General features: G+C 40.2%; 1 protein-coding gene across 6 annotated transcripts in view; it reads right to left on the bottom strand.

Annotated features, from left to right (window-relative positions):
* Positions 1 to 16,187, bottom strand: part of PARG (poly(ADP-ribose) glycohydrolase) — a 122,773-nt gene extending 106,586 nt beyond the window's left edge. For 2 of the 6 annotated variants that reach the window (XM_045809873.2, XM_087862937.1), the window contains exons 1-3: positions 15,652 to 16,153; positions 2,655 to 2,721; positions 1,054 to 2,037 (exon numbers count right to left, since the gene is read on the bottom strand). In XM_045809873.2, coding sequence (XP_045665829.1) covers positions 1,054 to 2,037; positions 2,655 to 2,721; positions 15,652 to 15,871 — 1,271 coding nt within the window. In that variant the 5' untranslated portion in view covers positions 15,872 to 16,153. Of the gene's footprint in view, positions 1 to 1,053; positions 2,038 to 2,654; positions 2,722 to 7,968; positions 8,077 to 13,633; positions 15,628 to 15,651 lie in introns of those variants that run through there. The other 4 variants (XM_045809875.2, XM_045809874.2, XM_087862936.1 and 1 more) reach the window with 4 other exon arrangements.
* Between the last annotated feature and the right edge of the window lies 1 nt (position 16,188).

Here is a 16,188-nt window from a genome sequence, read left to right as displayed (position 1 = left end):
TCAGTCACAAATCACTTACTATTTTAGTTTTATTAGATACAAGTACAAAACTCACCCAAAATGTGATTGTTTAAAACGTGCCAAGGGGCGCTCAGTCAGTTAAGCGTCTGCCTTCGGCTCAGGTCATGATCCCAGGATCCAGGACTGAGGCCTGCATTGGGCTCCCTGCTCAGGAGGGAATCTGCTTTTCCCTCTCCCTGTACCCCTCCCCCACTCTAGGTTGAGTGCTCTCTCTCTCTCTCACACATAAATAAATAAAATCTTAAAAAAAAAAAAAGTGTGCCAAGGCTTGCTCTCTCCTTGGTATTTATAATCAAAAGAAAAATTTATAAAACTTAGAGTAAAACTGAAGAGGTTATTTTCAAGTCTGTGGAGGAATTTCTAGAGACAGAAATCACCTTCCAAAAAATCAGACCACATAAGAATATGGGCACTGCCAAATGAGTCACGGTTCATAGTATCAGCTACTTCTCAGGTTTCTAGACAATAATTTTCAACAAAGTGAACTTATTGTGGCACACGTGATAGAAAATATCACAAAAATTACGGAGAGTAAGCTTTAAGATTCCATATGGGATAACTGTAAAAAATGTGAGCTGTGTAATCAGACAGACTGGGATTTAAATCCCAGCATTACCAATCACAAGTTACAATTTCAGAGAATTCTCTAACTCAAATTTCAGTTTTCTCATTTGCAGAGTGAGTACAGTATCACCTGCCTACCCATCAGAGCATTAGAGAAATGCAGTATACGAAGACCTAGAAAAATGGATTAACAGAAGCTACTATCAACTGGGATATTTATATTCTGATAATCCCCAAAAATTTCAGAAGGAAAATCATGAAACTAAAAAAATCCAATTAACAATATTTATTTACTTCTTGTTTTCTGTTTCTGGTCTTTTTGAATCTAGGTTTAAATTTACCACAAACAATTAACAGGAAACACAACTATTTCTTTGCTTCAGTATAAACCATAACTTTGTTAAACCCCCTTACAAAATTATAAAAAGTATTATACTATTGGAGATACTTTTTGTTGAAAAAAATTACCTTTTGTCCTCTGCTTTGGGCATTCTCATGAAATGATCTGTGATTTTAGAATCCTTTTTCCCATGTTGCTTGGAATTCCTGCATTCTATATTCAGGCTAGAAGTACTTCCAGGTGGTTTGGCATTTAAATCATTCATTCCACTCCGAGTCTCTCCTCCTTCAAATTGAAAATGTAATCGAATTTCACCTCCTTTAGAAGAAGACCGTTTCCTCAATTCAGTGTCAGCTTCTCTTGCTTGGAACCTTGAAGGTTTACTTGCTGTTTGGGAGGAATTGCTATCTTCTTGCTCATCAAAACCCGGACTTGTCTCTTCATCTGCTTCTGAGTCCTGACAACTATTTTTGGAATTATCCACATCCATTGGTGACTCAGGTTCACTTTCTTTCTCAAAGGGAGGAGAATTTCCCAAACTACTTTCTTGTCTACTTAATTTGTTGGCATTTTTCAGTTCAGTACCAACATCCTCAGAGCCGATGTCCGACAACGGACTCTCTGGAACCACATCTATCTCTTCCTGCTGACAACCTGCACAATCTTCTACAGGATAGCAAGACTTGCTGCACTTCTGGTGGCTTCTGGCTTCTCTAGCCTGTTCACCTTCTGTGGTCTGCTTTGCATTTGTAAACTTCACAGGTGTCAAAAACTGTTGGTTATCTCTACTTCCCTCACTATCTGTGTCACTGCGATCATTTCGGGGTGATTGATCAACATTAGCATTACTGAACTGCTCTGGTACCAGAGTTACTGTTGAAGGTTCACTTTCTAAAAGACGCTCTGTATGTTTCCCTTCATTTTGCCACTTACACATAGCTGCAGTCTGATGCTGGTTCAAATATTGTGTACTTTTTTCAACAGGTGATTTATCAAGACTTAGCTGAGAAACATTTTCTAATTTTTCCATATTATGTTGATAAAAGTTATCTTTTTGTACAGAACTCATCATGGATTCCACTCTTGTATTGTTGTTTTCTTTACTATGCAAACTACAACAGAATAGAAAGAACTAATGAGACAACAGAACTTATGATACAATAAAAAGAATTTATGGTATAAAAAAATCACTTATCCAATCACACTCCCAGTGTCACAGCAATAATTAAACTACTGGTGATTACCTAACAGAGCATGCTCTTTCCTGACTCCATGACTTTGCACATATGCTTATAATGCTCTTTCCCCAACTCTATGCCTGGGAAACATCTGCCCTTCCTTTAAATGTTAAACTTCACTCCCTCCTGGCAGGCCTTCCTGCAAGGTAAAGCTAATTCTTTATTCTATATGCTAACCACTACTGTTCTCTGCTTATATCTTTACTGCCTATTTATCACACTATGTAATAATCATGTATTTTTGCATCTGCCACCAGTATACTGTAAGTATCGTAAAGACAGAGGCTATATTTTTCTTTCATCTCTCTGTATGTCAAGTATATAGGACAGACCCTAGCACATGAGACCCTCTAAAAAATTATTATTTATAAGCTGAAAGAATGAATAAATATAAAGAAAAATGGGAAAGCAAGGAGAAAAAGTAGCCCGAAGCAAGATAAAACATTCATATATCATGTTATTCATTTTTCTATACAGGCACGTTTCTATACCTTTCTGATTCAGTTGTCTTGATTCCTTTAGTGTCCATCCAACTGGTAATAGTCTTTTGCTTGAAAACTGTAAAAAAAAAAAAAAAATTACGCACACCAAAACAATTATGTATACGCATACCTGCCTTTAAAGATAAAAGACCTATAGCAGCATTTATACATGTAAGGCATTGTGCTAGGTTCTGTGAATTACACAGAGATTAATCATTCCTTTCACACTCGAGCAATGGGAGATAAGACAGAAATATAAATATAAACGCATTTGACATAGACTAGAAAGTGACAGGCCCCTGAGACAGCTCGTATGGCCTAATGGATGAGAGTACAGGTTCTGAAATCAAATCACCTGGATTCAAATCCTAGCTCTCCCATTAGATTCCTATGTGTCTTTGCGAGGGATCATTTTTCCTGTCTCTCAGATTCCTTATTTGTAAACTTGCAAATTAACAGTACCTCCCCTGGGCTTCTTATGAGGTTTAAATTAAATAACACATGCAAGGTGTTTAAGGCACAATCTGGTACATGCTCAGTAAATGTTGGTTCTTAACTACCTTTAGTATTAAAAGAGATCCTGATAAAGAATTCAGGTATTTCCAAGAAAAGACTACTTAAGGGAACTGGAGTAAGTGGGACAATCTGATTAAGTAGGGCTTGAATTGTTCCTTGAAGAATAAACATGTAGTCACATAAAGGGAAAATCATAAGCAAAGGCACCAATGACAGGGAAATATAAAGAACTTAAAAAGAAAGCAACAGAAAATATTATTGAGAAGTCAGCTAGAACCATATCATAGAGGTTCTTGAATAACCCACAAAAAAGAGGTACAAAAAAGTCTCAGGTAACACTGAGCTGTAATTCCAGAACTCAAATCTAAGAGGTGCCCAGTCATGCACGATACATACCCTGGAGGGCAAATCTGAAGGGCCAAGAAGGAAGAGCCTATTGGTAGAAACTAGCAAGAAAGCTATTGGTCTAGGTCAATGATTTCCAAAACATCTGAATCATCAGGGGGCTGGTAATTAATGGATCCTAGAGCCAGGCCCTAGACCTACTATGTATGATAATGGAGTCACAAGGGAATCTGTATTTTTTTCAAAAAGTGATTTTGATGATCATCAACTAGGTTGGAGAGCTAATGGTGAAGGACCAAAATTAGTCATTGTGAGAATAGAGAATAAAAGTTTAGAAATAAGGTGGAAGATACACTGAGAGCTGTGAGTCCTGGAGTTTCACAGTGGGGTTGAGCTTCAGCTGCCCAGAGTGACCACCTGCTCAGTAACTTACCTCACCTTGCTTCTTTCTCTGCCCTATCTCTCTTCCCACTTCCCCCACCAGGGATCCACCTGGCATCAGAAAAGCGACCACTTTCTGCAAGGTAGGAGGTGTGGAGAAGTGAATCTGAGGCAATATATGGGAAGGTAGACCCTGGGGGGGGGGGGGCTCAGTCAGCACGCTACCAGCAAGTGATAGACCAGCAGACCACAAAATCAGAACTTTTAGAAGTCTGCTCTAGTAACATTGCTCCAGTAGCTAAGTTTGGGGGCGTGGGGGTAGAACCTTCACTGGTACAGTGTGGTCTCAGAACCCTCAGGGTCACAGAAAAACTGTCAGTGCCCGAGTACGGCAGAGCTCCCAGGTATCCGAGCAGGGATGCCAGCTGCAGAGTGAGCCGAAGAGTGGGCTCTCAGCTCAGGGTTGCCATAAAACATGATCCCCACTTCAAGCAGGGGCCCAACAAGCAGCAGATCTGGGGAGACTCCCCTTCCTCCCCTGGGAGGAGCTGCCATGAGGGTGTCACAGGAATCTACTGGGTTTAACAGGGCTCGTGTGCCAGAGATAGAAATGCTCGGTCACAGGCTGGGTGAGTATGGAGTGTGGACAGAGACCAGGGAGACAGGAGTGATTGCTTTTCTCTGAGGGTGCACTGAAGAGTGGGGGCCCCAAGCTCTTGGCTCCTCTGGGGACAGAGATTGGGAGGCTGCCACTTTCATTCTCAACCTCTAAAGCTGTGCGGAAAAGCCTTCAGGGAACAAAAGCTACAGATAGCACACCTGAGCAGATTACTTAGCCTGGCCCCTGGCAAGGGCAGTGCAATGCCCCACAGGGCAAATCCGCCAGAAGATCAGCAAAAACTTCCAGCCAAGTTTACCAATGAATGAGAACCGCAAATCTCCAGCACTAGCAGACTACAAAACCTAGAATTCATGGCTTTTTTCCCATGATTCTATGTCTTTCAACTTTAATTTTTTTAATTTTCTTTATTTTCTTCTTTTTCTTTTTCTTGAATTATTCTTCCTTCCTTTTTCAACCAACCTCTTATCAATTCCTTTTTCAAAATCTTATTTTTCATTTTTACAGTCATATGCCATCCCTTCATTGTATTTAACCTTATTATATATATGTGTATATGTATATATGTCTTTCTTTAAAATTTTGGGATGCAGTGTCTTCTAACAGACCAAAACATACCCAAACGCTAGTGTATGGCTCTGTTCTATTCATCTGTCTGATCACATTTTTTAAAAAATTTTTCATCTTTCTTTTTTCAACCAACTTCTCATCAATTCCGTTTTAAAAATTTTTTTAATTTTCATTTTTACAGTCATATCCCTTCCCTTCATTGTATTTAACCTTATTTTTGTACATATGTAAGTTTTTCTTTCTTTAAAATTTTGGGATGCAGTTTCTTCTAAAACACCAAAATACATCCAAAATCTAGTATATGGCTCTGTTCTATTCACAAGCCTGATCATATTTTCTTTCTTTTTTTCTTTTTTCTTTTCCCCCGCCCCGTTTTGGATCTCTTCAGATTTGTTTAGTGTATGTTTCTCTGGGGTCGTTGTTACCCTTTTAGCAGTTTGTTCCCTCATTCATCGATTCTTCTCTCAACAAAATAACAAAATGGAAAAATTCACCTCAAAAAATAGAACTAGAGGCAGCTAGTTCTCCCAGGGACCAACTCCCAGGGACCTAATCAATACGGACATTATTAAGATGTCAGAACTGGAGTTCAGAATAACAATTATAAAGATAATTAATAGCTGGGCTTGAAAAAAGCATAGAAGACACTAGAGAATCCGTTTCTGGAGAAATACAATCTAACCAAGTTGAAATCAAAAAGGCTATTTATGAGATGCAATCAAAAATGGAGGCTCTAACTGCTAGGATAAATGAGGCAGAAGAGAGAATTAGTGACACAGAAGACCAAATGATGGAGAATAAAGAAGCTGAGAAAAAGAGAGAGAAGCAACTACTGGATCATGAGGGGAGAATTTGAGAGGTAAGTGATACCATAAAGCGAAACGATATTAGAATAATTGGGATCCCAGAAGAAGACGAGAAAGAGGAGCAGCAGGTATATGGGAGCAAATTATACTGGAGAACTTCCCTAATTTGGGGAAGGAAACAGGCATCAAAATCCAGGTGGCTCGGAGAACCCCCCTCAAAATCAATAAAAATAGGACTGGCATGATATATTTAGGGTACTAAATGAGAAAAATATGCAGCCAAGAGTACTTTACCCAGGTAGGCAGTCACTGAAAATAGAAACAGAGATAAAAAGCTTCCAGGACAAACAGAAACTAAAAGAATTTGCAATCACCAAACCAGCTCTACAAAAAATATTAAAAGGGGTCATCTAAGCAAAGAGATAGCCCAAAAGTAACATAGACCAGAAAGGAACAGAGACACTATACAGTAACAGTCACCTTACAGGCAATACAATGGCACTAAATTCATACCTTTCACTAGTTACTCTGAAAGCAAGTGGCCTACATGTCCCAATCAAAAGACACAGGGTATCAGATTGGATATAAAAAGCAAGACCCATCAATATGCTGCCTGCAAGAGACTCCTTAGACCAAAAGACACCTTCAGATTTAAAGTGAGGGGATGGAAAAACATTTACCATGTTAATAGACATAAAAAAAAAAAATGCTGGGGTGGCAATCCTTATGCCAGACAAATTAGATTTTAAACAAAAGGCTGTAATAAGAAATGAGGAAGGACACTATATTATAAAGAGTCTATCCAACAAGAAGATCTAACAATTGTAAATATTTATGCCCCTAACATGGGAGCAGCCAATTAATAACAAAATCAGAGAAACACATAAAAAATAATACAATAACAGTAGGGGACTTTAACACCCCCCTCCCTGAAATGGACAGATCATCTAAGCAAAAGATCAACAAGGAAATAAGGGCTTTAAATGCCACACTGGACAAGATGGATTTCACAGATGTATTCAGAACATTACAACTCAAAGCTACAGAATACACACTCCTCTCTAGTGCACATGGAACACTCTCCAGAATAGATCACATTGTGGATCACAAATCATATCTCAATCAGTACCAAAAGACTGGGATCATTCCCTGCATATTTTTGGACCACAATGCTTTGAAACTCGAACTCAATCACAAGAGGAAAGTTGGAAAGAACTCAAATACATGGAGGCTAAAGAGCATCCTACTAAAAAATGAATGGGTCAACCAGGAAATTAAAAAAGAATGTAAAAAATTCAAGGAAACAAATGAAAATGAAAACACAACTGTTCAAAACCTTTGGGATGCAGCAAAGGCAGTCCTAAGAGGGAAGTATATAGCAATACAAGCCTTTCTCAAGAAACAAGAAAGATCTCAAATACACAATCTAACCTTACACCTGGGGAAAGAACAGCAAATAAAGCCTAAACCCAGCAGAAGAAGAGAAATTAGAAAGATCAGAGCAGAAATCAATGAAATAGAAGCCAAAAGAACAGAACAGATCAAAGAAACTAGGAGCTGGATCTTTTAAAGAATTCATAAGATTGATAAACCCCTGGCCAAACTTATCAAAAAGAAAAGAGGAAGGACCCAAATAAATATAATCATGAATGAAAGAGGAGAGATCACAACCAACACCGAAAAAATACAATTATAAGAACACTATGAGCAACTATCTGCCAACAAATTAGACAATCTGAAAGAAATGGATGCATTCCTAGAGGCGTATAAACTACCAAAATTGAACCAAGAAGAAACAGAAAACTTGAACAGACCCATACTCAGCAAGGAAATTGAAGAAGTAATCAAAAATCTCCCAGCAAACAAAACCTAGGGCCAGATGGCTTCCCAGGGGTATTCTACCAAACATTTAAAGAAAAATTAATACCTATTCTTCTGAAACTGTTCCAAAAAACAGAAATGGAAAACATCCAAACTCATTTTATGAGGCCAGCATTACCTTGATCCCAAAACCAGACGAAGACCTCACCAAAAAGGAGAATTACAGACCAATATCCCTGATGAACATGGATGCAAAAATTCTCACCAAAATACTAGCCAATAGGATCCAACAGTACATTCAAAGGATTATTCACCACGACCAAGTAGAATTTATTCCTGGGCTGCAAGGATGGTTCAACATCTGTAAATCAATCAATGTGAAACACTACATTAATAAAAGAAAGGACAAGAGCCATATGATACTCTTAACAGATGCAGAAAAAGCATCTGACAAAGTACAACATCCTTTCTTGACTAAAACTCTATACAGTGTAGGGTGCCTGGGTGGCTCAGTCGTTAAGTGTCTGCCTTCAGCTCAGGTCATGATCCCAGGGTCCTAGGATCGAGTCCCACTTCAGGCTCCCTGCTCAGCGGGAAGCCTGCTTCTCCCTCTCCCACTCCCCCGCTTGTATTCCCTCTCTCACTATCTCTCTGTCGAATAAATAAATAAAATCTTAAAAAAAAAAAAAACCTCTATACAGTGTAGGGATAGAGGGTACATACCTCAGTATCATAAAAGCCATCTATGAAACACCCACAGTGAATATCATTCTCAATGGGGAAAAACTGAGAGCTTTTCCCCTAAGGTCAGGAACATGGCAGGGATGTCCACTATCACCACTGCTGTTCAACATAGTACTAGAAGTCCCAGCCACAGCAATCAGACAACAAAAAGAAATAAAAGGCATCCGAATCAACAAAGAAGTCAAACTCTCACTCTTTGCAGATGATGTGATACTTTATGTGGAAAACCTAACAGACTCCACCCAAAATTTCTAGAACTCATACAGCAATTCAGCAACATGGCAGGATGTAAAATCAATGCACGGAATCATTTGCATTTCTATACACCAACAACGAGACAGAAGAAAGAGAAATTAAGGAGTCAAACCCATTTACAATTGCACCCAAAACCTTAACATACCTAGGAATAAATCTAACCAAAGAGGCAAAGGATCTGTACTCAGAAAACTATAGAATACTCATGAAAAGAAATTGAGGAAGACACAAAGAAATGGAAAAGCGTTCCATGTTTATGGATTGGAAGAACAAATAGTGCGAAAACGTCTACACTACCTAGAGCAATCTACACATTCAATGCAATCCCTATCAAAATACCATCAACTTTTTTCACAGAAATGGAACATATAAACCTAAAATTTGTGATGGAACCAGAGAAGACCCTGAATAGCCAGAGAAATGTTGAAGAAGAAAACCAAAGCTGGTGGCATCACAATTCTAGACTTCAAGCACTATTACAAAGCTGTAATCATCAAGACAGTATGGTACTGGCACAAAAACAGACACATAGTTCAATGGAACAGAACAGAGAACTCAGAAATGGACTCTCAACTCTATGGTCAACTAATCTTTGACAAAGCAGGAAAGAATATCCAAAGGAAAAAAAAAAGTCTCTTCAACAAATGGTGGTGGGAAAATTGGACAGGCACATGCAAAAGAATGAAACTGGACCATTTCCTTACATCATATACAAAAATAGACTCAAAATGGATGAAAGACCTAAATGTGAGACAGGAATCCACCAAAATCCTTGAGGAGAACACAGGCAGCAACCTCTTCAACCTTCGCCACAGCAACTTCTTGCTAAACATATCGCCAAACGCAAGGGAAGCAAGGGCAAAAATGAACTACTGGGACTTCATCAAGATAAAAAGCTTTCACATAGGCAGAAGACACGAACAGACATTTCTGCAAAGAAGACATCCATGTGGCCAACAGACACATGAAAAAGTGCTCAACATCACTTGGCACCAGGGAAATACAAATCAAAACCACAATGAGATACCACCTCATACCAGTCAGAATGGCTAAAATTAACAAGTCAGGAAATGACAGATGTTGGCAAGGATGTGGAGAAAGGAGAACCCTCCTACACTGCTGACAGGCATGCAAGCTGGTGCAGCCACTCTGGAAAACATGGAGGTTCCTCAAAAAGTTGAAAATAGAGCTACCCTACAACCCAGCAATTGCACTATTCGGTGTTTATCCCAAAGATACAAATGTAGTAATCCGAAGGGGCACCTGCACTTAATGTTTATAGCAGCAATGTCCACAATAGCCAAACTATGGAAAGAGCCTAGATGTCCATCGACAGATGAATGGATAAAGATGTGGAGAATATATATATATATATACACACACACATATATATATATAATGGAATATTATACAGCCATCAAAAATTGAAATCTTGCCATTTGCAATGGCGTGGATGGAACTAGAGGGTATTATGCTAAGTGAAATAAGTCAATCAGAGAAAGACAATTATCATATGATCTCACTGATATGTGGAATTTGAGAAATAAGGCAGAGGATCATAGGGGAAGAGAGGAAAAAATGAAACAAGAAGAAACCAGAGAGGGAGATAAACCATAAGAGATTCTTAATCTCAGGAAATAAATTGAGGGTTACTAGAGTGGAGGGGGGTGGGAGGGATGGGGTGGCTAGGCGATGGACACCTGGGAGGGTATGTGTTGTGGTGAGTGCTGTGTATTGTGTAAGACTGATGAATCACAGACCTGTACCCCTGAAATAAATAATACATTATATTTTTTAAAAAAGTTGAGAAATGAGCTATCACAGTCTTCACAATGATTTAAGTTAAGGGTGACACTAAGCTTTAAGTTTCATAGACTTGAAAGATGGTTATAGCATCAAGTAAAAATGCAGACTATAAGAAAACTGGAGGGGCACCTGGGTGGCTCACTCAGTTAAACATCTGCCTTAGGCTCAGGTCATGATCCCAGGGTCCTGTAAGGGAGTCCTGAATCGGGCTCTTCGCTCAGCAGGGAGCATGCATGCTTCTCCCTCTGCTTGCCGCTCCCCCTGCTTGTGCTCTCTCTCTGACAAATAAATAAATAAAATCTTAAAAAAATTTTTTTTAAAAAGAGGGCTTTGCCACCCTTCCGTGTAAGGGGTGGAGCCTACATCCCTGCTCCTTAAAAAAAAAAAAAAAAAGAGACAACTGGATTTAGGGGAAAATATGATAAGATCAACATGAACATACTAAATTTGAGATGCCAAAGAGATAACTAGATAGAAATGACCAGCAGACAACAGCAAAAGTAGAATTGGTGGCTCAGTAGAGGAAGATGTAACATAAATAAACGCAAACCACAATTGACATAAGCATTAAAAATAAGCATGCCTTCAAAATTAACTGTACTGCCTATGGATTAAATGCATATAAGTTTAAGAAATGTACATAAGTATAAGAAAATATAAAATGTTAAACATTCTCAACTATTCTCCAAACTGCAATGTAAGAACCTAGGCACCTTAAGTCACAGATTTATTGTCAATTGCTTATGTCTCCTCAAACTCCTCAAACACCATATCATAAGCAAAAGAGATGCTATCCTAAATATATGAAAATCAACAGCTTTATCACTGTATTTGAGTGCCATATAATTCATTCCTTACATAAAATACTAACATTCCAACTAGTAAAAATCTTTGATCAGCATTTTAAAAATAGTTTCCGTCACAAAAAAAGTAATTTTTTTCTTGTTAAACACCACTATTTCAGTGATTTTTATTAAGTTAGTACTTCCACATAAAATCAGGCTTCAGAGAAAAAAAATAAGCTTCAATCAGAAGAGGATTAACTACTTGATTCCAAGACTTCTTCTATAGTTCCATCTTTCTCTATTTAATTTCATTACATCAAACACAAGTGTAGAAAATCCTCAAATTACAAAGCAGCAAGGAGCCAGAAATTAACTTTTTGAGTCAGTGTGGAGTTTAGAACACCTCTCACCATAAATACAAGGATTAAATGGTATGCAATGGCTAGGTTCCAATAACACACATGAAGCACAGCACTACGAGGGCAAGTCTACAGAACTGAAAGACTGCGTACATTATTTCATTAGAAACTACAAAGTGTTCAACTCTTACACTGAGAATGTGTCCTCTCTCCAGCTTCAAGTTTCCTACTATAATTCCTGAAGCCTGTGAACAGCATAAAAGAGGAGGAGCAAGAGCTGAAGAAGCAATATTTCCTGATAATAAACATTCCTCGGTCCTTCTGAGAGCCCTATTTCTTGTTCCAATACCACTATTTCTGGCTTTCAAACATTCTTTTGCAATACACCACAGGACTGCTTCAGAATTTTTCCCCCTTATTCCTGAAATGAGCATAAAATTATGCTTCCCACGTTATCTCGTAATTTTTCTTTTTACTAGAAATAATCACAGCAAACAAAAAGGAGGGCAGTAGGAGGTGATGAAAAAGATACAAGATCTGGACTCAAACAAGATCTTGGACCGAGATCTTTGCTCAGTCACTTACTACTACTTCACTTCTTTGAGCTTCTATTTTCTTACCTATAAAATAGGGTTAGCAGTAAATACCTACTTCGAGGCTTATGTAGATCAATGAGAGAATATACTAAGTGTCCAGTTTCACAAAGCTGAAATTCAACAAATGTATTCTTTCCCAACACTTTCATCCAATCTCTTTTTCACTGAGATTAGTAGTTCTCTAACTTTATTCTGATTTCACACGATTTACACTTAATCTCCTTAGGAACATCACTCAGTAACCAGTGTATTTCAATGTTCAATGAGCAAATCAATTAAGTGCTGCTATGGACACAGGGAAAAGACACAAAATGCTTTGAAATTCACCTTCATTTTAAAGGAACACCCCACCTCCACAAAAAGTCTCCTTCCTCCAGCACCAGCAAGATAAGGTATCTGAAGCAAGGGTATGGTGAGACCAAAGAGATGGAGAGTGGGAGTTCTGAGATGAGGAAAGAGGTCTGAAGATGCTTTTGACAGCACTGAGGCTGAAGGAATGATATGGAGAAAAGGGAAAAACCGGCTCCAGCTCTCCCACCCCCTGTACCGCAACCACCACCACCACCCACCACTGACCTACATTTAGACCATGCCTGGATCAGGGAAAGAAACTCTAGGTAGTTATAAAAGGCAGAAAAGAGGAGCTCCCATCAGAAGGTGAATAGCATCCTGAGTTCTGCCTACATGCAGATTTGCAGATTCCAACCAATATAAGAAATATGCCCAGGGGGGTAAATAACACAAAATTTAAAGATGTTGAATGAATATCCATTTCCTTTTCTCACTTACTCTAACTATATACTAGAATTTTAAATACCAAGCTCCTAAAAGAATTCCAAATTTGAAACAATAGTTTTTGCTTAGACTCTGAACATTTCATTAATTGGTGTCCTGTACCCAGCATACAAAAACATTTACACATATCAAGTACAGCCCAAGTATTAATTTGGTTCCTCTTCTGCAGAAATCTGCAGAAAACAGGAAGATCCAACCATGAGGACTGACTGCCCCCCTCCACTTGCAACAAACTCTTCCACCTTTATATGCAAATAAAGTTAATGGGCCCACAAATTAGCCTCTTGCAGAAGTCAGATACAATACTTGGAGGTCACTCTCAGTTGTCCCTCTCCTCCACTCTCCTTCACCAACTTCTCTGAAATCTACGGCCTAAATCTTAAATCCATTCTTTCCCCTCCATCTTCAAAACAGCACCAATATCAAAAGAACAGGTACATCACTTTTTGGACAACTGCATTTGTTTCCTGCAACTGGTCTCCTTGTCTACTCTTGATTTTCTCTAACCCAGCGTTATATAAACGACTTTTTTTTTTTTTTTTAGTGAAATACAGACAACGTAAGAATTCGTCATACATAACAGGTATTACCTCATAAAACATGTTTGTAATAAATATGGCATATTGGGGCGCCTGGGTGGCGCAGTCGTTAAGCGTCTGCCTTCAGCTCAGGGTGTGATCCCGGCGTTATGGGACCCAGCCCCACCCACATCAGGCTCCTCCGCTATGAGGCTGCTTCTTCCTCTCCCACTCCCCCTGCTTGTGTTCCCTCTCTCGCTGGCTGTCTCTATCTCTGTTAAGTAAATAAATAAAATCTTTTTTTAAAAATATGGCATATTTACCCAATTCATAGTTTTCTTACTCTGGGTACCAGGGGAAATTTATACAGAGGACTGCAGTCAGAGAAGTCCTAAGGCCACTAAGCCATCTTTTCTAAAATATTAACCAAATGTTATCTCCCTTTTTAAAAGGTTTCAGTGGCTCCCCACTAACCACAGAATAAAGTCCAAACTCCTTGAAATGGCACTAAAATTTGTCCATAGTAAGTTCTGCCTTCCTCCTGGCCTCAAGTCCTGTTACTCCTGTCCTTTCATGCTCCAGTCCTACCACCTTTGCACATGCCATTTCCTCTTCATATTCAGTTCTTTCTCTCCTTGATCCATATAGCAAATCCTGCTCACCCTTCAATATTTAGTTGAGGTCTACTCCCCACTGCCTCTAAGTCGTGAGAGAACTAAGTATACACCATTCACCCAAAGACTGCCTGACCTCTGGCCAGCCTCTTACACTGTTGACAAATGCATCCTTTTTAAAATGTTCTCTTTTCTGCATGACACAAGAAAAGCCAGGCTTTCATCCTACTCTTTTGGCTGCTTCTCTTCAGTCTACTCTTAGATAATGGTGTTTCTAAAGTTTCTGTCCTAGGTCACCTTTATTTTGTCTACATGCTTTATATGATCTAATCTACTTCCATAGCATCAATTATCACATTTATGCCAAGAATCCCCAAATCTATATTTCCAGCACAAATATATTTCTTACAAGGTATAAACCCACAGCTCCCATTCTCTCTGAATCCATCCATTTCTTTCCTTCCCTACTGCCAACAACCAAGTATAAACCATCACTATCTCCCACCTAGACTAACTCCTTTAGTCTTAGGCCTGCACTTTCGCTCCCTTTCAATCCATTCTTCATTTTCTACACACCAGCCAAAGACCTTAAAAAAAAAAAAAAAAAGTGTGTGCATGCACGTATATATAGTCACTTCCCCACTGAAAATGCATTAAAAGCTTCTCATTGCCCTTAGAGGTAAAGTTCAAAACTCTCAGCACCGTATATTTCCCAGTATGATCTGATCTTTGCCTACCTCCCTGCAGCCCTCTCACTACTCTCTCCTGTTGACAGTATGCACCAGCTGCACTTCAGGAACACTTCCTTACTTCCTCTTTTCTAGCTAACTCTTCATCCTTCTTCTGTCCTCAAAATAAGCACCTCATCTTCTGGGAGATTATCTTTGATCCCAGACTGGATTAAGACTCCTAACTCCTACCATAATGATGTATGTCCCTCACCTGTCAGCATGTGGACTTCTGTAATTGTTTATCTCTCCTGATAGATTTTAGGATCTGAAGACAGAGCCCAAGTTACTCTTGTTCAACACTGTATGCCAGAAACAAGCACAATGCCAGCTAATACTAACAGCTCTGCAACCCCAGGATGTAAAATCTGAACCAGGATAAGTTGTGACCTTCTTTGTACCTTTCTTTCCATCTAAAAGGCTGAAGCTTCCATACACAATTAGACTTCCTTAACAACTAAGGCAATTTCCCTTCTCAGTCAAACCTGGGGAAAGCAAACAGGCGGAGTCTACTGCCATTTTCCGCCTTGTGAGCGACTGCTCATCAGGGTTTCTCACATCACCAATCCCAACGAGGAAAAAGCGGCCGCATTCCCCTACTAGTGGCCTTAGTGGCTCGGCAAAACGGCCTCAGAGTGGTGGACACAAAACCAGAAAGGGGTGACTGGAGTCCCTGGGTCCCCAGACAGAGACCAAGAAGAGGTTGGGGCCAAAGCCGAGGACAAAGATCTTTATTTTCCCCACGTACCAAGCGAGGTGGAGCTGCCTCTGTGCGGTCCCGCCCGCCCCGGGACGCAGCCTGACGAGGACGGTGGGACCCTGAACTGCACGGGAGCGTCCTTGGAATCGAGGACGCGCCTCTGCCTGCCGGGGAAGCTCCGGGCGTCCGAGGCGGCCGGCGGAGAAGTTGCAGCGGCGCCCCAGCGGGGTCGCTTGGTGCAGGGCTCACAGCCGGGGCCCGCACTCATGCTTGGGACCCGCAGCGCAGAGTCCCCGGGCCGGCCCGGGCGGAGAGCCTCATTCACTAACCCTAAGAGGGACGGACTGCGCCTCCTCGGCGCCTCCTGGCACCATTCCCTCTCTGCCGCTGCCTGTTTCTGAAGTTGCTGCTCCGCTGGCCTCCCAAGCCAAGCCCTAGCCAGTCGCCTGCCTTCCCTCTTCCACAGGCACCCCCACCTGCCTCAGGATGCGCCGCTTTGATTCTGGCTTGGTTCACTTTCCCACCACCGGAAGGCTGCCGTCAGGCGCTTCCGGTTTCCGGGACGTATAATGTCGCAAAGCGGAA

Source organism: Ursus americanus, chromosome 6 (genome assembly GCF_024610735.1).
Source record: "Ursus americanus isolate L20-20 chromosome 6, mUrsAme1.1.p, whole genome shotgun sequence".
Classification (NCBI taxonomy): Eukaryota; Metazoa; Chordata; class Mammalia; order Carnivora; family Ursidae; genus Ursus; species Ursus americanus.
The sequence above is the reverse complement of the archived record's forward strand: the minus strand, read 5'-3'. Positions and strand labels throughout refer to the sequence as shown.